Genomic DNA, 22367 nt, shown 5'->3' on the forward strand with positions numbered 1-22367 from the left:
TTTGGTTTTTTTTTTTTTTTTTGAGCAAGTTGACTATCATTTTTATAGATGAAAATTCCAAATACATCAGAAGTTAATTAAAACAAAGGGGCTTAATTATACAGATAAAATAAGTGGATCTTTTTCATTGTGAAAATTCAACAAAGAATGTGGTATTTGGATTAAAGGGAAGTTACCAAAGGCTTGCGTTGTCGTTGCCCATTACGCCAAATTGTGCGCGCATCGATTCTTGAAATGATGAATTTTCCTAGCTTTCCATACTTTGAAAGAGAGGAGATGGTACTTGATATCACTGATGATTGGGATCAAAGTCCAATCTTGTACCATAGAAGAGTTTGATATTGCGTCTATGGTGATGCTTGAATCCCCTTTAAGAAATTTTTTTTGCAGGCCCAGCCTCTTTGCTTCAATAATTGCTATCAATGCTGCTCTGGCTTCCCATAAATTTGGTTTCGCTCTGCAAATGAAGTCTGTGATTGCATAAATGATTTCTCTTGAGTCATTCCAACATATAGAAGCTAAGGTACTTCCTTGGTCTTTGACTGCAACGTCAAACCTGATGAGGAAGGTACCGACTGGATGCCTATCTTCCATCATTACCTTGTGATCATTATCATTGACCCAAGCTGCCGAGTGTTGTTAGAGGGTAGAAAGAACAGACTCAACAAAAACAAAGGGGGATGGGGATGCATGAATCTGATTGTGCACTTTTTTGTTCTTGAGAAACCATAGGTTGTCCATAGCTATGGTGGCAAATATTTAAAAGGAATGTTGTTCTTCTCCTGAAATTTTTAGAACCACTAAAGGATTGAGAATATTTTTTATCCAAGTAGAGAACGACTATCTTGCAAAGGAGGTGATGTCTATTGGCCATTTTGAATGTCTCCACAATATTCTAGAATATATACAGTTGAGGAAAAGATGAGAGATACCTTTTGGTTCAGTGCTGCAAAGAGGGCAAAATATTTGATCTTCCTCAAGATGGATAACATTGTTGATCTTGACTTTGGTGGGAAGGATGTCGTGGCTTGTTTTTCAGAGAAATAATTTCAGTCTATCTTACAATTTCATTTTCCATAAACTCCTCCAGTTTAATGGTTGATTGTTGGGATTGAAAAAAATTATTTCCTGTAACAAGAGCAGCATAAGCTAATTTAATCGAAAATTTTCCAGAAAAATGGTGAATTCATTTGATCTTGTCTTGGACCTGATGAAAATTATGATTGGCTAAAGGGATTTTTTGTATTTCTCTTGAAGAGTTTTCCGATAAGAGAGTATTGAGGAGAAGGACATTCCAACGCCTTGGTTCTTCTAGAATGAGCTCATATACAATCATGTTAATATCAGACTCTGAATAAATGTTAGGATTTGGATGAGGTATGGAATAAGGAATAGTGGGGACCCAAGGATCCGCCCAGACCTTGGTAGAGATACCATTATTGATTTGAAAACAGACACTAAAACGTAGGAAATCTGTTTAAGTAGACTCTTCTAGAACCGAGAATCATAGGATTTAGAAGGGACATCCAGGAATGATTTGGATCCTTCAAAACACTTATTGAACCATTGAGAAGAGACCAAGCATATTTAGTGACCAAGGCAGAGTTGAAATAGGACATATTTTTTTATGCCAAAACCTCCCATAGATTTGGATAAACAAATGGATTTCTACGACTTGTGAGTGAATTTCTTTCAATCACTATCCTCGAATCTCCACTAGAACCTTCGAAAGAAGGAATCTAGATTCTTATTCATTACTTTTGGGATAAGGGATGAAAACAAGGCATATGAATGTATGAAACAAGCAACTGCTCTTATGAGAACAGTTTTTGCAGCTTGAGAGAGAATTTTTGATTTCCAACCTTGAAGCTTATTACTAATCTTCTTCATTAATCCACTTAGAAATTTTTTCCTATCGGCATCATTGGAAAGAGGAAGTCCCAGATAATTAGAATTAGGTGGGGAAACTCTAAAGTTGAAAGAGTTTTTGACATCATTAATGGAGACCTAAGTGGTATTTCTACTAAAGTGAAGAGAAGATTTTCGTTCATTGATACTTTGACTTGACCACTATTTCTACTAAGTGGTATGTCCTGAACTTGCATCCCGAATGGCGTGGCCGGACCCACGTGGCTCCCTTAATTACGAAAAAACCAAATCCACTTATTCTCCCTCCCTCCCTCCCTCCAGTCCATGAAAAACGAAATCCCCTCTAGCAACTTTCTCCCTCCCTACCGTCCATGAATCTACCGTCCAATCCTTATCACGCCAACGACTCAAAATTTGAATACCAGAAAGATAGGCCCTTGTACAGGTAGTGCATAATTACCAAAACTAATATATTACGCAGACTGTAGGTGTTAATTAAGGACATTGTCTCAGAAGACAACTAATAAAGGCTAGCTTCACAGTTTGTTTCTTGTTAATTAAGGATACCATCTCCACAAATGATAATTCATTGATACTCTGTACAAAAACAAGTTGCACTGAAATACGTTGGAGTTGTAAGTATAGAGTCACTGATATCATCAAATACAAAACAAAGCAAGTGAAGTTTAAGGACAGTGGGGGAGGTGAAAATTTATCGTTCGGATTCATGGAGAAGCGAGGTCGGATGGAGGAGAGCTGCAAGAAGATGTTGGAAATTGAGAGTTGCTACTGCGCGGAGTGGAGGCCAATGCCGAAAGGAGGGAGAGGGAGAGGGATACTGTTGGTATGGGTTTCGGGGGTCATTCTGGGTTTCGACTTTCGGGAGTCATTTTTTAATAACACGCACGGATCAATTTTCATTTTTTTAATTAAATAAATTACATGACATGCTATGTGGCAAGACATGTTAGTCGGAACAATTCTTTAGGACAAAACTTCGGTAACTATATAAGAACTCTAACTTTTAATGGGGGATTGTAATTTTTTTTTTTAAGAAAATATAAGACTTGTATACTCCATACCTACCTGAATGTAGTATTATTCTTTAAAAATTATTTAAATAAAAAAAAAACCTTCTTAATTGGGGGTTGTTAGGGGCTTCAACCCTGTTACTACTAATTTATTATTTATAATTTATTTGAAATTTTTTAATTTTTTATTATTTTATTTTAAATATTTTTTTAATATATTTAATTATTAAAAAAAATAAAAAAATATAATTTTATTAATAGTTACTTTTTTTAACTATTAAATAAAATAAAAAAAATTAATAAAAAAATCAAATATAAAATAAATAGTAAGAGAGGAATAATTCTATAACAAATACTAGGTTCATATGTTAACACCGTTACATGCTGTGGAGTATGGCCCACAAATGCTACTTGTATAACTATTATTTTAAGTTGCAGTCTACTCTAGATCTCTGCATACCTGCAACAATTAAAAGACCAGTACTCATAATACTTTTATAAAAGAGTACTGGCTCCGTTGAGAACTACCGCTGGCTTTAATATATATTTTATCATATATTTTTTTTCAGTTATTTTTTATAGAAATTTTTTTAATATTTTTTAATATTTTAAAAAAATAAAATAAATTTAAAATATTATTAAAAAACACTTGCTTAATTATAAAGTAAAAAAATTACTAAAAATACTTTATTAATCACGAAGTAAAATAAAAATAATTTTTTATTCTACTTTGTAATTAAAAAAGTATTTTTAATAATATTGTGAATTTTTTTATTTTTTTAACATATTTAAAATTATTAAAAAAATTTATATAATAAAAGAATTAAAAAATACACATATAAAAACACATATTAGAGTTAACGGTAGCTCTAAGCGGGAGTTACCAGCGATGGCTCTATCATTATTTTTTATAAAATAGGTAAAGCTATTATGCCAAGTGCGGCCTAGGTATTTTTTTTAATATATTTAAATATTTTAAAATATAAAATAAATATATCAATATATTTAAAATTATTTTTTTAATAATTAAGTAAAAAAATAAAAAATAAAATTTTTTTAACCAACGGTCAAGTAAGTAAGGATGTCAAATGTAGAGGGCACATAGAAGCTTTTCCGTTTATAAATACCCTCTACGATTCTCATAGCAAGGTACGGGTACTGTCCGCTAGCTCTCTCTCTACGAAGGTTGCTAGCACTGCCAGCCCTTTGGTACGTTGTTTCTTCTCGAGCTCTCGAAACTAGCTCTAATTTTCTGCCTTCTGGTAATCCTTTCTTTTTATTTCTCAAATAAGGCGTATATCCCAGGTATAATATAATAGAACAAAAATGTATTAATAGAAATTAAAGAAATTAAAGGCGGTAAGACCGGCCATATGCATGATGGCAAAGTGGGCAGGCATTAATAGAAATTAAAGAAATTAAAGGCGGTAAGACGGGCAGGCATTAATAGAAATTAAAGAAATTAAAGGCGGTAAGACCGGCCATATGCATGATGGCAAAGTGGGCAGGCGGTATAACCGACCATATGCATGAGGAAATAAAAACTAAAGAAAAGAGATATGAAATAAACTTCTTCATTAAAATATAATACTTACAAGGAGACTAATTCTCAAAGGAGTTGGGAGCTGAAGACATGAGGGAAGGACAATTGAAGATTTACAGAGAGAGGAGGACAGGACTGGACAGGACTTGGACTGGAGAGGTTTGGGCGAGAGAGGAAGGGATCAGATTAGAACTCTGAATGCCCTTCTTGCCTCGTGAACCCCTCTATATAGACACTAAAACAGTAACTTTTAATAATACATGAACAGTACCGGCCGTTATAAGAACAGTATTAGCCGACGCTAAAGACAAACACAGTACCGGCCGACATTAAAGACAAGAACAGTGTCAGCCGACGCTAAAAACAAACATAGTACAGAACACGTAATCTAGTACAGAATTATTTGTCGCTTTGCTGGGCAATAATCTGTCGCAAATAACTTTTTAGAGAGATACTATCTGCATGTCATGCTGATTAATCAGATAATAATTTTTTGGAGTTACAAATTCTGAGGATCAAAATTTGCTAATTCCAGTTCAAACGGGTCTTGAGAATCCATCAGTTGTACCGGATGGTAAGGTGAATAATTTTGAGAAGGAGATGCAGCTTGGTTGCCTTGAGATTGAGAGGCCTGTTGGGAAGGAGAGGCCTGATGAGCTGGTGATAATGCGAGTTGCTGTGGTGGAGTTAATCTGGGTTGTGCTTCTTCTTCATCGTCACTGTCTGATATTTGTGACATTACTTCAGCTAATTTTTTCAAATCTTTTTTGTTTGTAATGGATGCCAATTGTGCTTGAAATCTGCTTCGCTGGACTAGGACTTCCGGAGCTTTGGTCACTTTTGAAAACATCTTCAGTACATGATCATAATTGTATTTTTCCCATCATTTGATGGAAACTTGACGGGCTAGGAACATAATGGTTTTGAGAGAGGGATGAGGTTTAATAACGTATTCCCATTTCATAATCCAATTTAATTTTGTTTTGAGAAAGAAGAGCAAGAGGGGTGAGCAATGGTTTAATGCTGGTGGGCTGTCATTCTGTGAGATGAAATTTTGGAGACTTTCCTGAAGGGGAAGAGGAAGGAGAAGAGGTTCAGGTCCATAATATTCCCACCATAGTGAGAACCATTTCGGGAGTGTTTTAATTTTCTGTAGTTTATCAAAATGAAGGAACCATGAATGACGCAAATTTTTGTTTTGTTTTAAAAACATTTTTGTCCATGCTTGCTGGTAATCATAATAATCATAATAAGGAGGATCATAGGGATGAGAAAATTTTCTTGTCAAGTAGGAATTTTTTCCCCATTGTTCCAGTGTGAGAACTTGCTTAATAGTGACTTTATGAAAAGCAATGATTGGAGATGCTGGTGGAGAAGGTTGAGTTTGAAGGGAACAAGGAATTTCTGAGAGAATAATTGAGTCAGTATCTACTAATATAAATTCATAAAAATGCTGGGTTTTCTTAATGTTTTGTGGAACATAATGCCAGTCCGGTAGGAGAAAGGCATCAAGTAATTTCTGAGGGTCAGACAGATGTTGTATTTCAGATTCAATAGGAAAGACTGGGTGCCAATGAGATTTGATAATAATAGGAGACGAAGAAGGTTGAGATAATAATAGAGGATTAATAATTTGGGAAGGAGAAGGAGGAGAAACAGCTTTGGAATAGGTTGGTAATTTTGGAGAGGCTAATGGTGAAAATGGATTGTAAGAGGGTCTAATATTTTGTGGTAATGATCCCAGTACCGTATAAGGTCTTGGAGTTGCAGAAGGACAAGGTGAAGGATAGGGAGGAGATGGCGGCCGTGCGTATGAAGATTTGGACTTTATTTTGGACTTTGAAGATGACATGATTTTCCCTGTAAGAATTCTCGGGATAGAAAATCAGGAAGAGAATTAGATTCTCCTTTAATATGCTCAATATCAAAATAAAAAATACTTAATATAGCTTGCCATCTGGCAAATATTTGTTTTGCAGCCAGGTTTTTCACATCTTTAATTAAAACTTCCTTGGCTGATTTGCAATCTATTCTAAGCAAAAACTTTTGATTCAACAAATCATCTTGAAATTTAGAAATACATAATACAATAGCTAGAATTTCTTTTTTAATAGTACTATAATTCTTTTGAGTAGGATTCCAACATCCTGAATGGAATCGAACTATTTGTTCCGAGTTGGATGATAATTTTTGTTTCATAATTCCTCCGTAACCTATATCAGAGGCATCTGTGTCAACAATTTTAAAAGTATGAGGAGATGGAAGTCCTAAACATGGTAATTTCTTAATATGAGCTTTAATCTGTTTTATAATACTAGTATGTTTTTCTGTCCAAGGAGGTGGATTCTTTTTTAGTCTTTTAAATAATGGTTTGCATAATGGTCTGAGAGATTGGTAAAAATCTGCAACATAGTTGAGACTTCCTAGAAATCTCTGTAATTGATTTTTATCTTTTATTTCATCTGGAAATTTATCAGCAAATTCTATTGCTCTACTAATTGGTGTAATAGTTCCTTGATAAATTTCATGTCCAAGGAATCTAATTTTCTCTTGGAATAGTTTTATTTTTGATGAGGAGACAACTAATCCATTTTGTTTGATAACTTGAACAAAGATATTTAAATGTTTCCAATGTTGTTCAATAGATGAAGAAAATATTAATACATCATCTATATATACTATTGAAAAATAAGTGAATGGAGTAAAGATTTCGTTCATAATATTTTGAAATTCACTAGGGGCGTTTTTTAATCCAAAGGGCATAACATTCCATTCAAAATGTCCAAAGGGGACTGTGAAAGCTGTTTTATACCGATCTTTTTCAGCGATTTGGATTTGCCAAAACCCGCTTTTCATGTCGAATTTTGAAAATATTGTAGCATTATATAATCGGGATAATAAATCTTTTTTATTAGGAATTGGGTATCTAATCCATTGTAATACCTTATTTAAAGGTTTATAATTTATTACTAAACGAGGAACTCCTCTTTCTAATTCTGCCTGTTTTTGGACATAAAAGGCAGCACAACTCCATGGTGATTTACTTTTCCTTATTAATCCTTTTGTTTTTAGATCATTAATTTCTTTTTTACAATATTCTAGTAATTCGTTATTCATTTGGATAGGTCTCGCCTTAGTTGGAATGTTTTTTTCAGAAAATTCTTTTTCATAGGGTAATTCAACTATGTGTTGTTTTCTATTCCAGAAGGCATTGGGTAGGTTAGCACATATTTCATTTTCAATTGTAATTTTGAAATTATCAATTTTTTGGGTTAATAATGGGTCTTTTAACTGTTCTCGAATTCTTTTATATTTTAATTCTTGTTTTAAGAAGTTTATTTGGTTTTCCTTTCTTCTAATTTTATCTTTTGTTAAGAAATTAATTTCTCTGGTTAATGAAATTTTCTTTAAAGAGTTAATTTCTTTTGGTACTGGAGGAAATATGAACTTAAATTGTATTTCTTGTCCAAGTATTTTAGTAGAGATTCCTTCTTCTGTTACAGAGAAAGGGTAAAGTAGTGCAAGAAAGGGATTTCCTAAGATTACTTTGGTATTAATATTTTTTACTAAGATGAATGTTGTTTTAAAGCAAAGTCCATTATTACATATATGTGCATTGGATAATTTATAATTTATATTTAATTTTGTTCCATTGGCTTGGGATAATGTTTCTCTTGTTTTTTCAAAATATTTAGAAGGTATTAATCCCTCTTGTATACAATTTAAGTCTGCTCCTGTATCTAATAGGGCAATTGTAGTAAAAGAGAATTCTTGATTAATTGAAACTGTTACTTCAACATACCATTTTTGAAAATTTATCTTATTAAGAATATTAATGAAATTGTTCGTTTCATCTAATGTTGAACATTCTCCCTGTTCAATATTATGTCTTTCTTCATGGAAGTTTTTCCCATTTTTCTCTATTTTTAATAATATAATTTCTTGTAATAGTTGTTCGTTTGAAACTTCTAATTTAATATTAGATGTTTTTAAATTTCTAATTTCCTGTTTTATCTCATTGATTTCTTGTTGTATATCTTGAATAGTAATTTTCTGTGTGTCAGTTTTAAATCTACTTATTATTTCTGAAAAATTGTAAGGTGTTGAGGATGAAGTTATTGTAGTATTTTGATTATTAAATGTATCTTTTAATTTTTCTAAATAATCTTTTCTTTCTTGAGGGTTGTTGATTTTGTCTATTAATTCTAATATAATGTCTTCTTGTTTTGAAAGTACATTAATGGTTTTGTTATAGATACAATTATCCTTACTTAGACAATTACAGATATGTACTTCATCTTCTTCTAATTCACTATCGGAAGATTGTTCTGAAAAGCTTGATTCTTTTAATTGATAAATTTCTTCTTCTTCTGAAGAACTAACCTCATCTTCACTTGATTTTATTATAAAAATGTCTATTAATTTATCTTTTAGTGTTTCGGGTATATCTAATTCATTAATTTGTTGTTTAACTTTACAGTTTGATTTGTAGTGTCCTATTTTTTCACATTTATAACAAACAATCTGTTTTTTCTTTTTATTAGTCTTTTTAGGATTTTTTAGTGGCTTATTATATATTTGTTTATCTTTTGTCTTTTTATAAGGTTTTCTGTATTTTCGTTTTTTATTGGAATAATTGTTATAAACTCTTTTTCCCTTTTTGTGTCTTCTTGAGGGGGCTAATAAAGGAGTGTAACCAAATTGTTCACAAAAAGTACCTAATTCTTTTCTAGCAAACTTCTTTTCTTTCTCCATTTGCTTTTTTAATCTTAAATCATTGCACATAGTTAATCCAGTTCTATTAATCTTACTTATTATATCACCATATGTAAGATTATGAAAATCAATAGTACCGTCTGATCTTAATAATGATTCTCGTACCTTTTGGGCGAAGTAATATGGAAGTCCGGCTATGAACTTTTCCTTCCAGTATGGCTGTTGACAATCATTTCTGATCATAACTTTAGTTAGAAATATATCTTTATACCAACGGAAATCAGATAATTGAGGGCATTTAAGATTAATCAATAAATCACTAGTTCTTTCTTTAAATTGAACGAGATCACCTACAAAGTGTTTGGTTAATGCATATATTAATGTATTGACAGCATCTTCTAGGGGTAAATCATTTTCCGTTTTAATTATTTGCATATTTTCATCATATTTATAGGCTGTTAATATACGTGACCTTTCATCATATGAAAGATAATGATCCCACCAACCCTTTAGTTGGCCAGTAAATCCTGTAACAATAATGTGTGCTACCTGATGATCAGTTTTTCTGTTACTTTTATAGACGTTGGCTACCATAATCATTTCTTGAAAATGATTTAGTATTTCGTATTAAGATAATCCGTCTATATTCCATTCGTATAATACATCTGGTGCGAAGGCTGATCTTACTATATGTTCTCTTTCCTCGAATTGCATATCCGGTGGAGTAGGTCTGGGATACCAATTACGAGTAATAGAGACATGATGTTTTGAATCTCTAGCCGAAAATTTATTAACATGGTCTCCTCTAATCTTGTTTATCTGTAAATCTAGATTTTTAAATTGGTTTTCAATATTACTAATTTCAGAGTCAGATATTACGGGTGAGTCTATTTTGCTTAATACATTAATATGTGGTTGTTTTGAGGTGGTGGCAGTGTTGCTAATAGTTAATTTTTCTAATTTACTAGATATCTGTTCCAATAAATCATTTTTGTTTTTGGAAAATATTGATTTCAAATGGGATGGAATTTCGTGGGGAACAAATAAGGGAGTTTCTTCTATTTCTTTAATAGTGAGTTTTATAGGAGATATTTGGGTTTCAATCCTTTCTAATTGCCTACCCATGATTTTTAAATATAAATTAGTATAATTGTTTTGTTGTATTATATTATCAAGGTTTTTTTCAGTATTTGCAATATTATGTTTTTTTATTGGTGTAGCCAGAATTTGAGTATTCCTTTGATTGTACTTGATGGCTTCAAAAGGGGGATATTCTTCATAAATAATTTGGTTATTTTCTCCTTTAATCCATTGATTAGTAGTCCTGTTTATGGTAGATAATTTGTTTGATTTATATATCTCAAACCATGTAAAGAAAGGAATATTGATCTGTATTTTCTCTAAATCTTCGTAATATTTTTCTTGAATATAATCTCTTTCTATTTTTGTAAAGGTTGAGAAAAATGTTATTCTTTTGTGACCATTTTCTTTTTTCATATAATCTTGTTTGAGATATTTTTTGTTAATTTTAAATTCTTCTTTATTCAGGGTATATATTTGGGCATCATCTCCAACTACTTGAGAATACGTTGGAGAAGAGGGTTCTTTTTCAGGATTTTGGGAGGTAGATGCTCTATCAGGATTCCTAATAGCATATACTGGTGTATCAATAATGTTTCCAGGAACGATCCCTCGAATCTGGGTGTCAAGATTTTGGGATCTAGTATCAAAAGATCTGTTGTCAAAATTTTGAGATTTATTTCTAGAAATTGATGTAAGAATAGATCTGGGTGTATGATAACTGGAAGGTGCTGGAGAGGAATAATGTGAAAAAGATCTTCTGAAAGGCTGAAAAGCTATTTGAACCGTCCCATCCGTTTTTTGATCTATATATTCGAGATTATCTTTAGAATTATTTTCTATTTTGGGTGTTGGAATTGCCATTCATTAGGAAGTGTGACTTGATTCCAATTGATTTGTTTAGGAATTTGTATACTAGAATTTTGTGTGCTAGATTGTAATAATAATGTATATCCTTTAGGGCTAGTAATTAAAGCTTGTGGTTCTAATGTTGTTTTCATTAATTTATAATGAATCCTGTAAACTACTGTTAAAGCATGTGACCCTTTCATCATTTGATAGCCATTTGTTTTAATATTTAGTATTAAGGCGTGTAAAATGTTACCATCAAATAATGATAAAGAATAATTGGGATAACAGTTAAAATAGACCGGTCCTTGGAACAAGCTGGATTCTACCATTCCAAGTAATGAATCATGAAAATTATAATGTCTTCCGTCTCTTAAACAAAGCAATACTGAGGTATTTAAGCCGTTTCGAGTGAGTGGCTTTATAGCTACTTGTACTAATCCAATATGGATGAAAGAATAATTCTTTTTGTGTTGATCAATAGCCTTTTTTGTTAAGAGATGTAATGATTCATAATCATTATTTAAACTAATAGTTTTTTCTACTGTTTTAATTGTGTAATTTGTAAGGAATGAAAATTTAGAAGAGAAAGTTGAGATTTTATATATTTGATTGTTTGGAACATCGGGAATTGTCCAATCTTGTAGATTTCTTTCTATATCTAATATACTATAGTCTTATTGCTTATTTTATTACTATTGATATTTCTATCTTATTTTCCTGATATTTACGATGGATTTTTATTATGCTCATAGTACTGGATTTCGTGATTTGTATGAGTTAAAATGTACAGAATATAATTTAAGAATGGATCTACAAATCTTGATGGATAATATAAAAGATCTTAAAAGACAACAACAATTAATGAGGCAAAATTATACATTAATGATGACTAAATACCATGTATATCAAAGTAGGCAGTCTGCAATAGAATACTATGAAGCTGACTGCACTTTCCTTAGAAAAGAAATTAATGCCATAAGAAACCATCTAAAAATACTTGCTTTATAAAAAAAAAAAAAAAAAAAAAAAAAAAAAGTAAAGGAATCATTGATACAAATTTTACAAAGATAACCTATAACTAGAGAGAAAAATGTATATTGGGAAGCTTGTGTTGGTAAGCCAAAAAAATATCGTATAATTTTTTTTGAAAAAATAAAATTTATAGTTAAAAAATTATTATTTTTTTATATAAATTTTATATATATTTATTTTTTTAAAATAATTACACGAGACTTACTTCTCTCGTGTCTATCATTAGTTTCTGTTGAAAAAGAGACCCTATCTTCTTCTTCTTGTCCTTTGATCTGGATGCATGGTTTGTCTCGTGATGATGACCAAAAATTAATGCCCCAAAATTGTTGTATATTTTACCGTTGACCCGTCGTATCAACTTGTGTTATTCGACGAAAATGGCTAATAAGTCACTTCCAATAAACTCACGTATTTAATATCAGAATCCTCCGTATTATCCACTTCCACAGATTTGCAGTATGATTGTCAAGGCGAAGTCGTCGACGACGGTGTGTCCAGACGGGGAGACCCCTCGGTCGGCGCTGTGGAATTCGAACGTGGACCTGGTGGTGATGCGCTTCCACACCCCAAGCATCTACTTCTACAGGCCAACCACGAGCGGTGCTTCCAACTTCTTCGACGCAAGAGTGCTCAAGAATGCCCTTAGCAAGGCCCTTGTCCCCTTCTACCCCATGGCCGGCCGCCTCAAACGGGATGGCAATGGTAGAATCGAGATTGATTGTAACGCTGAGGGTGTGCTGTTTGTGGAGGCCGAGATCAGCACCGTACTCGATGATTTGGGCGATTTTGCACCCACACTGGAGCTCCGGCAACTCATTCCAGCTGTGGACTATTCCAAAGGGATAGATTCTTATCCTCTCTTGTACGCGCAGGTATTGGCTTCTTATTACCCATATCCAAACGTGAATAAAATAATAATGTTTTTATTCTTAACCATATAATTATTTTTTTCTAATTATATATAGATAAATGTTACTTATCATTTTTATAAAACACAAATGATGAAGATTGAAACTCGTGGATTTTAAAACTCTATTTCACAAGCATCTGCCATAACTTTTCTATGGATCTACGACTTGAACAAAATATCTATGCCAGATTACAAATAAAATGGCAAAAATTCCAACAACAAGCTGATTACCCCAGATAAGGAATAGCTGGTAGTTTGGGGATTTGTTTTCCTTTTTTGTACATTGTTGTGGACATAATTTCTACGTGGGAAAAGCTTCTTTGCGGCCCATGTTTAACCGTCCTAGTTGACTGTTAGTTATTATTATTTTTTAACTCAACAATTAAGAAAATAATTTTAAATGTATTGATATATTTTTTTTAAAAAATAATATTTAAATATATTAAAAATGTGAATAGAAAAAAAAAGAAAAAAAAAGTTGCAAAACCAACTAGCCCGACTCTTTCTAAATATTTTGATTTCTAGGTTGTTGGATACAAGCATGAAGCTGATTTTATACATATTTTGATATCTTATATTTGAAAAAGAAGTTAACGTAGGTTGTTAGACGGGTTTTATATATTTTGTTATATGTGTTGTTGGAAATTATGAGAATAAATATAAAAAGCATTTAAATAACAAATAAACAAATATGCATTAAAAAGTAGATAAAAAAATAAAAATAATGAAAATAGGAAAATGCATTAAAAAGGATGAAATTTTTAAAATTCTAAATTTGAAATTCAAATTAAAAAAGAAAAAAATGATAAATTGGAGTTGTTACTTAGTATGTATAATATTGTTCATAAAATTATGGATACACATAGTGTTATTCATAATAATAATAATAATAATTTATTATTATAATGAGTACTAAGATGGCTAATTTAGAAAGTGTTTGGATAATGAGATGAAATAAAATGATTTTAGATGAAAGTTGAATAAAATATTATTAGAATATTATTTTTTAAAATTATTATTATTTTGAAATTTAAAAAAATTGAATTATTTATTATAATAGTATGAAAATTTGAAAAAATTACAATAAAAAAAATGAGAAAAGATAGATTGAGAGAGTTTCCCAATCTAAGTACTCCTTAATATGGGTACAAATTTTGAGTGAGAAGTTAAAAGTTAAAAAACGACATATTAACTTCATTTTGACTTAATTTTGCCTAAACCAATGCTCTCGTTTCTCAAAATATTTTCCTCCATGCAGGTGACGTATTTCAAATGTGGTGGTGTCTCACTTGGCATTGGTATCCACCACACTGTAGCAGATGGATTTTCTGGCCTCCACTTTGTTAACACATGGTCAGATATGGCTCGGGGTCTTGATCTTTCCCTTCCTCCATTTATCGACCGGACCCTTCTCCGTGCCCGCGACCCGCCTAAACCTGCATTCGAGCACTTTGAATTCCAGCCCCCTCCTCCTATGATAACCCCTCTCCAATCTACAACTTCAGGTCCCGAGAGTACAACAGTCTTGATATTCCAAATAACCCGGGACCAGCTGAACAAGCTAAAAGCCAAGGCCAAAGAAGATGGCAACACAATCAACTACAGCTCGTATGAGATGTTGTCGGGCCACCTGTGGAAATGCGTGTCTAAAGCGCGCGCACTTCCCGATGATCAAGAGACCAAGTTGTACATTGCCACCGACGGTCGGTCCAGACTACGTCCCCCACTCCCGCCTGGTTACTTTGGCAACGCGATCTTCGTCGCCACCCCAATTGCTTTAGCCGGCGATCTTCGATATAAACCAAGCTGGTACGCTGCTTGCAGGATTCACGATGCATTGGCACGGATGGACAATGATTATTTAAGGTCAGCCATTGACTTTCAAGAGCTGCAGCCTGATCTATCTGCCCTTGTTCGTGGGGCTCATACTTTCAGATGTCCAAATCTTGCTATAACTAGTTGGATGAGGCTGCCAATCCATGATGCTGATTTTGGGTGGGGTAGGCCCGTTTTCATGGGACCCGGTCGGATTCTGTTCGAGGGGTTGTCGTATTTAATACCAAACCCAACTAATGATGGTAGCTTATCGGTAGCCGTTTCTCTGCCAACTGAACAAATGAAAGTGTTCGAGAAGCTGTTTTATGAAATTTGAGGAGAGGAAATGTCATCTTCGGGTATGCAAGGTTTTTTATTTTCCTCTCCTGGATAGTGGTTCATGTGTTTTTGACACTTATTTCATATGCACGTGGCGTTGATACTTGAATAACGAAACCCACGTAACATATTTCACAGCATATTTTATTATACATATTGTGAAATATACATATTGTGAAATAAATATATTTTTATAAAATGATGTTAGTTTTCTAAAGTATTTTATAAAAATATCATTTCTTCTAAAATATTGTTACGTAGAGTGTTCTAAAAAATGATGTGTATTTATTATTATTTTTATATAAAAATGATAAACACACGGGCGTTTTGCACGCCCTTTACACAGATAAGGTAAAAAATATTTTAGTGTTTGTCACCTTTAAGAAGACACAAACTGATTTATTGTTCATGATATAGAATACGAAGGGCCTGCAAAACGCCCGTATTTGTATCATGGTTCATGTGTTACGTATAGGTATAGGTTTATAAGTACTGATATGGCTTAATTACTAGCTAGGGCTGTGTTATTTTTCGTCTTTTTGGTTGATTACATATAATATTTTTTTGATAGGTAATTACTGCTCCATACATTTTGATCACTTGCATTCACGCCCCGGCCGTCTAAAACCTTGTTTCCAAATTCTAATACTAGTATTTTTTGGATTAGGAAATTGTGCTTTTCATGCAGAAGAAGAGGCAATTATCATGCATGCAGATCAAGAAGACTAGATCGATCATTCGGGTCAACTTGCCTGCTTATTTTGCTTTGGTTGCCTCGTACACTTTTGTTTCAGTTAAGACTCTTGGGTCATTCTATCTTGATTTCGAGTTGTACGTTGCTTTGATTGTTTTCATGTATTTTGGCTTTGTTTGTGACCTTTGGCTTTATGGTCCGGCCAGCCGTGAGTTATCAATAAAGATTTTTCATTTTTCGGCTCGGTTCTATTTTTATTTTCCAAACAATATTATTGGCGAGCTAGGTTAGAGCATTGCTAATAGACTAACCAAATATTAATATAAGTTTAAATTTTAACTAGATGTGAGAAAAAGCATCTATATTGGACTAGCCAATAGTCTAATTAAGCTTAAGACTTGAACTACAGTAAATTTTAAATCCTCTTTAAACATGACTAGCTACTATTCACAATAGAAAGTAATATTTTATTATTTCATCATTTCCCTCTCTCTTTGAATGGAAAAACATGTATGGCATGTACTGATAAAATTTTTTATTTCTTCTACTGATTGCGAATATTGATAGAGTAGACATATTATTTCAAAATAAAAAAATAATATTATATTATTATTTTAATTTTAAGATAGCTAGTCTAATATAAACTCATTTAGTAAAAAATTGATACTATAATCAAAAGTTAAGATTCTAGCTAAATTTTAGACTTGACATGCCATTGCCAATGCTCTAATTACAGGTTACCCAAAATCGGCTCGGCAAATTTTATACCATTCTTCTTTGTATTTTCAAGGTGGGAAGTTATAGGAGAAAAAAAAAAAAAAAATCCTGCTCTAGATCTTTCCAGTTCAAAGAACAGTGATCCTGAAATTTTCACGAACCAAATAATTCAGTGAGACTAGATCTGTTAATTAATCTAATTAATTAAGTTGACGACTTACTCTCCTTTTTAAAATAATAATAGTAATAATAACGCTTACTATTATAATTAACCATTTTCTTTTATAATTGGTGCGTTATTGTAATTACTATTATAACAAAGTTAAATCCTTGATAATTGGTTTGTTATTGGCTTTGATGTTACACGTTTTTAATTTTGGAAAATGTTATTCCGCTGGTGGCTCCGCTGAAAGTTATCATTGAGACTTTTTTTATTTTTTTTAATTATTTTTTACTTTAGAATTTGAGATTAAAGTTAAAAAATTATATAAAATATTATTAGAATATATTTTTTTAATATTATTTTTACTTTAAAATTTGAAAAAAATTAAATTGTTTATTTTATTTTGTGTGAAAATTTAGAAAAGTTATAATAATTAGATGATATAAGATAGATTGAGAAGAGTTATAAAAACAAACGAGACCACCTGTTGTTGTTTGTTTGAGTTCTTTATTTTTGATAGTAGAGTGTAAAACATGATAAAAATCAGGACAATACTCATATTTTTTATAGCCTAAATGTCATAGATGAAACAATACTTGAGAAAGAGTTTAAATATAAATATATATATATATATATATATATTTATATTTATATATTGGAAGCACATCACTCTGAGTGGGGAGGGGCTATCTAAATTGCCTCTCCAACTGTAACCCCCGATTGGCCCTTAGAGGCCAACCATTAAAACCCTTGAAGTAAGCCATTTCATAACCCTTGGCCATATGAAGGGGAAGGGGGGGGGGGGGGGGGGGGGGCCATCTATACATGAGGTAATTTTTTTTGTTTTTATAAATATTCTTGTGCATATATAGGAATTTAATGTAGAAAATGCTTATATATATGTATATATTTTTTTTGTTGACTCTGCTAAATAAAAGAGATGGATCAAATTAGCGATAAAACTTCAATTTCTCAAGATTCACACCCACCATCCTATACCTTCATGACACATTTTAGTATATCATATTTCCATTCGAGAAATAATATTACCGAGTCAATAAGTAACCATTCGACTAGGGTTGAGCAAAAATCTAAAAATCCGACTCAGAATCCGGCTCCACTTCAGAGTCGGAGCTTTTTTCCCCTTGGAAGTCGGAGTCAAAGTCGTTGGTGGACCGACTCCGACTCCGACTCCGACTCCACTCTGATTCGACTTTGACAATCCGATACTTTGACTCTGACTCCGACTTCGACTTTACCCTCCTACTCCACCTCTGATATTTTACATATTTTATAAAAATATGTGTTTTTCTATATATTAATCATATAAGTTTTATGTAACTATATCTTATATAGTTAGTTAAACTCAATAATATACTAGCATGAACTAATTATTATAAAATAATATATTTATACTATAATATATATAGACTAATTTGACTAATAATAGTTTAGTATATGTAAATATCATACTATTACAATATTGCTACCATGTAACACTAAATTACTAATATATAAATATAATAACATGTAATACTAATGGATAAACATTATCTATAAATTTATAATAACATATAACCTAATGTATAATAACTAAAGTATTAATCATATAAATTTTATATAACAATATCTTATATTAATTATATTTTTTGGCCTAATAAATTCTCAACATATTTCTTTTGATAAATACATTAGTAATACTAATATACATTAGTATATTAATTACCTTTTATGGCCTAATACTAATACTATTAGCAATCCACTTTAAGTCTATATATAAATTACTATATAAATCACTATAGAATTAGTTACTAATACTATATCACTATATGATACTATTAACGATAGTGATATAGTAATACTAATACTATTAGTATTAGTATACTAATATTATCAACGATATAGTTATACTAATATTTATACTAATACTATTATATAGTTATACTAAATTAAAATCACTATAACTAATAATAATATAGTTATATAATCACTATAACTATATATAGTATTAATCACTTTAATATAGTATATGGTATTAGAATTACTATTAGTATTAGTAAAGTCTGTAGTATTAATAATACTATATTATATATAAAATAGGCCATATGGGTGTGGATTACTAATAGTATTAGTAATATTCATATATATTAATATATATTATAGATTCATAGTATACTATATAAATATCGTAGTATAATATACTATATATAGTTTATATTTATATATATCATAATCATAGTATACTATATAGTGTATTACATAAGTATTTAAAAAACAAAAAGGAAGCCCAGAACAGATGAAGAAGACTAGCTGCCTAGGCCCCAAATGAAGCAAAATGGCGTCATTTAGTGTTGAGAATTTACACCCAACATTCAATAATTGAAACAACGTCGTTTCTAGGTGTATAAACTATGCCGTTTCAAACTACGCTGTTTCAATTGTTTAGGGTTAAGTTATGACGTTCCTGACCCTCATTCTCCTTGGCCTCCCTTTTTTAGTCTTAAATGTCATTTCTCCCATTTCATCTCAGCCTTCCCCTCTCTCACGCAACGGCGTAACCCCTCTCTCACGTCTTTCTTTTTGTGGCCTTTCTCAGTCTCGATATCGACGATTCGACAACATGTAATTTGTTTCATTGCACTTATTTTATAAGTCTCGGTAGGGATTTTTCATTAATTAGGATTTTCTACATTTTTCTATATTATTTTGTTTCATTGCACTTATTTGATTTCATAAATATTACTTTGTGTTTGATTCGTGGTAACTGGTATGTGGTATTCGAGATTTAGGGTTTTTGAAATCTGTTAACTGGTATGCGTGGTAAATGGTATCCTAGATATTACTTTGTGTTTGACTCTTGGTTTATTCGTATAAAACTGGTATCCGAGATTTAGGAAATAGATATAGGGTTTTTTTTTTTTTTTAAGGTTTTTGTTAGCTTTATAGATTCATACTATATAGTGCATGCACATTTCAATTTTCGTAGTCTATTCCTTGGAAACACTACAAATTGGTATTTTCCAGTACTACAAATTGGTATTTTCAGTAATCAAAATTAATAAAAATTAATTTTGGCTTACATTGAAAATTGGTATTTTCCAATAATCAAAATTAATAGTGTATATTTGTAACACCCCGCTTCCCAAAAAGACATTTTAGAATTTTCGGAGAGCCAGTGTGCTACTACTAAACTTGAAATTAAAAACCTTTTTTTTTTTTAACAATGCGCCAGATGCGAAAGTTTCCATAAATAAAACAACTTTAATAAATACTAAAAATTCAAAATAGAGTCTGCGAAAGCACTTATTTAAAAAAAATAAAGAAGTCTCATCTGCTTATCAAAATAATTTATTTAAACTTTAAACCATAAAAATAATCATAGCATAATCTGTTTAGGCCTCTGCCTCACCTCCCGGGGTCAAGTTCTGTCCTGCAATCTCAATCTCATAAATGTCATCATCTGGAGTAGTTTAAAAACATAAAAACAAACTAAAATGAGTCGAATACTCAATAAACAACATATCATACAGTAAACATAATAAACATAAGGTTTCTTAAAAAACGTACATATTCATAAATACATGCATAAATAATATGAACATGAACAATAACTTATCTTTCATTTATCATAGGCCGTTACCCACTGTTGACCCTCCCTCGTGAATTAGGGTTAGTGAATCTAAATAGATTCTGATTCCGCCCATGGCCGCGGATTATGGAATCCATACATAAGGAAGACATACTGAGTGCACTACCAGCATGCACGACCTGGCAATGCAATATGCCCATAACATAGATACTGTCTTCATATCATAACATAGGCCGTTACATATTTTATCATAATCATACTTGCATACTTGTCATTTCATAGATTTAAAAAGAAATCCCATACATACTTGTCATATCGTATCATAGATTTCAAATGAAATCGCATTCTTTCATAAATATTGTGATACATGTTCCCTCACATAAATTCATGACTTTTCATAGATAATTTTATGCATAACTCTCACATAAAATCATGATTTTTCATAAATAATTTTATGCATAACTCTCATTTTCACATAAAATCAGGCATTTAGGTACGTAAAAAGGGGCTTCCAATGAAGGGCATACATGCATAATACCTTTTATAAAAAGACAAGCAGTTTACCGTATATATGTATAAGGATATGATCATGCTACTTACCTTGCAACACTAATCTACTATTTTCAGCGCGTAGTTGGTCGCCTATAAAAATAAACACACTATTTCCTAAATTTCTAATTAAACCTGTGACTTTATTTAAAACCTAAACTACTAAAATAGTCTATATTTCCTAAACCTAAATGCTTCCTCACACTAAAACATCCTCACCTGTTAGTTTTAAAAATAGGCATGAATACTTTTGGAAAACAACATACTGGGCAAGGGCATTTTGGGAAAACAATATAAAGGGGCATTTTTGTAATTGTATCAATAACCTACGAAAACCTAAAATACATCTTATATTTGTAAAGGAACAGTATCGGGAGAGTGGAAGGGAGGCATGCGTTTACAGGGGACGAACTCACCGAGGGGAGGAGCTGTACGGCACGACGGCTGGGAGCCAAGGCGGCGTGACTGGTTTCCCTTGGGCAAGTTAGTGTGACGCCGAGAGAGAAAATGAGTGAGAGAAAATGGAGAGAAGGTTTACGCACCATGCAACGTGCATGGGGCTTCGGGCGGTGGCTCTGGGCGTCACTGGGGGGTGGAGGCTAGATCTCCGTCGTCATCTGTTGCTACTGACGGTGGCGTCACGACCTAACAGTGGCAAAACGTGGCTCTCAGTTTGGGCGAGGATGCTCTGTCTCGATGGTTTCAAAACAGAGCAGCTCCAGCTTCCGCTTTCCACAGAAGATGATGATGGTGGCTACTGTGTTTGGGCTGCTTTCGAGGGTGGAGAGGAAGAGCTATGGTTGCTACGTGTGGGAAAGCTGGTGGTGCTGTGGCCGAGGGAGGAGCCGTGAGCTAGGGGTGTTGGAGGGTGAACGTTAGGTGGTGAACTAGGGTAGCCATGCTGCGGGACTGAACGTGGGGCCGTGGCTGTGGTTTTTGGTGGTCTTCACAGAGGAGGTCTTGGTGCAATAGGCCAATGTGTGGACGTGGGCAATGAATGGAGACTGCACGGCTGTTGGGCGGCAGTGGAGTTTTCTTTGAGGGCTAAAGCATTTTTATAAACATAGGTGGATGAGAAACAAAAGAGAAAAAAACTCTAGAGGTGATAAACGTGTATGCGGAGGAAGTGGTATGATGGAGCCGTGTATGCAGTGATAGACGGACATCAACTAAACCGTGCATTAAGAGAAATCTACCAAGGTGAGGAGTCTAGGTGATGGAGGGCTGTTGCGGCAACCATAGTTTGATAACAATCAACAAGAAAGTTCTCTGCTTTCGAGGGTGGAGAGGAAGAGCTATGGTTGCTACGTGTAGGAAAGCTGGTGGTGCTATGGCTGAGGGAGGAGCCGTGAGCTAGGGGTGTTGGAGGGTGAACGTTAGGTGGTGAACTAGGGTAGCCATGCTGCGGGACTGAACGTGGGGCCGTGGCTGTGGTTTTTGGTGGTCTTCACAGAGGAGGTCTTGGTGC

The 22367-nt window shown here is 32.7% G+C and overlaps 1 protein-coding gene across 2 annotated transcripts; it reads left to right on the forward strand.

The window, feature by feature from the left end:
* The first annotated feature begins 4093 nt into the window (after positions 1-4093).
* On the forward strand, positions 4094-16125 carry LOC121262489 (shikimate O-hydroxycinnamoyltransferase-like). Of its 2 annotated transcripts, none has more exons than XM_041164989.1 (4): positions 4094-4162; positions 12573-12995; positions 14292-15216; positions 15855-16125. In XM_041164989.1, the coding sequence occupies exons 2-3, from the start codon at positions 12582-12584 to the stop codon at positions 15183-15185; spliced, it is 1308 nt and encodes a 435-aa protein (XP_041020923.1). In that variant the 5' UTR covers positions 4094-4162; positions 12573-12581; the 3' UTR covers positions 15186-15216; positions 15855-16125. The 2 variants fall into 2 exon arrangements, with proteins under 2 accessions (XP_041020923.1, XP_041020915.1); XM_041164981.1 differs by having other exon boundaries at positions 14292-15207.
* Positions 16126-22367: the final 6242 nt, after the last annotated feature.

Source organism: Juglans microcarpa x Juglans regia, chromosome 1D (genome assembly GCF_004785595.1).
Source record: "Juglans microcarpa x Juglans regia isolate MS1-56 chromosome 1D, Jm3101_v1.0, whole genome shotgun sequence".
NCBI classification, from domain to species: Eukaryota; Viridiplantae; Streptophyta; class Magnoliopsida; order Fagales; family Juglandaceae; genus Juglans; species Juglans microcarpa x Juglans regia.

Excerpts from the sequence above, each read along its gene's own strand:
- LOC121262489 (XM_041164989.1), top strand. The coding sequence starts at position 12,582 with ATGATTGTCAAGGCGAAGTCGTCGACGACGGTGTGTCCAGACGGGGAG. Across the intron at positions 12,996-14,291 it reads ATCCTCTCTTGTACGCGCAG|GTGACGTATTTCAAATGTGG; the intron begins GTATTGGCTTCT and ends TCCTCCATGCAG.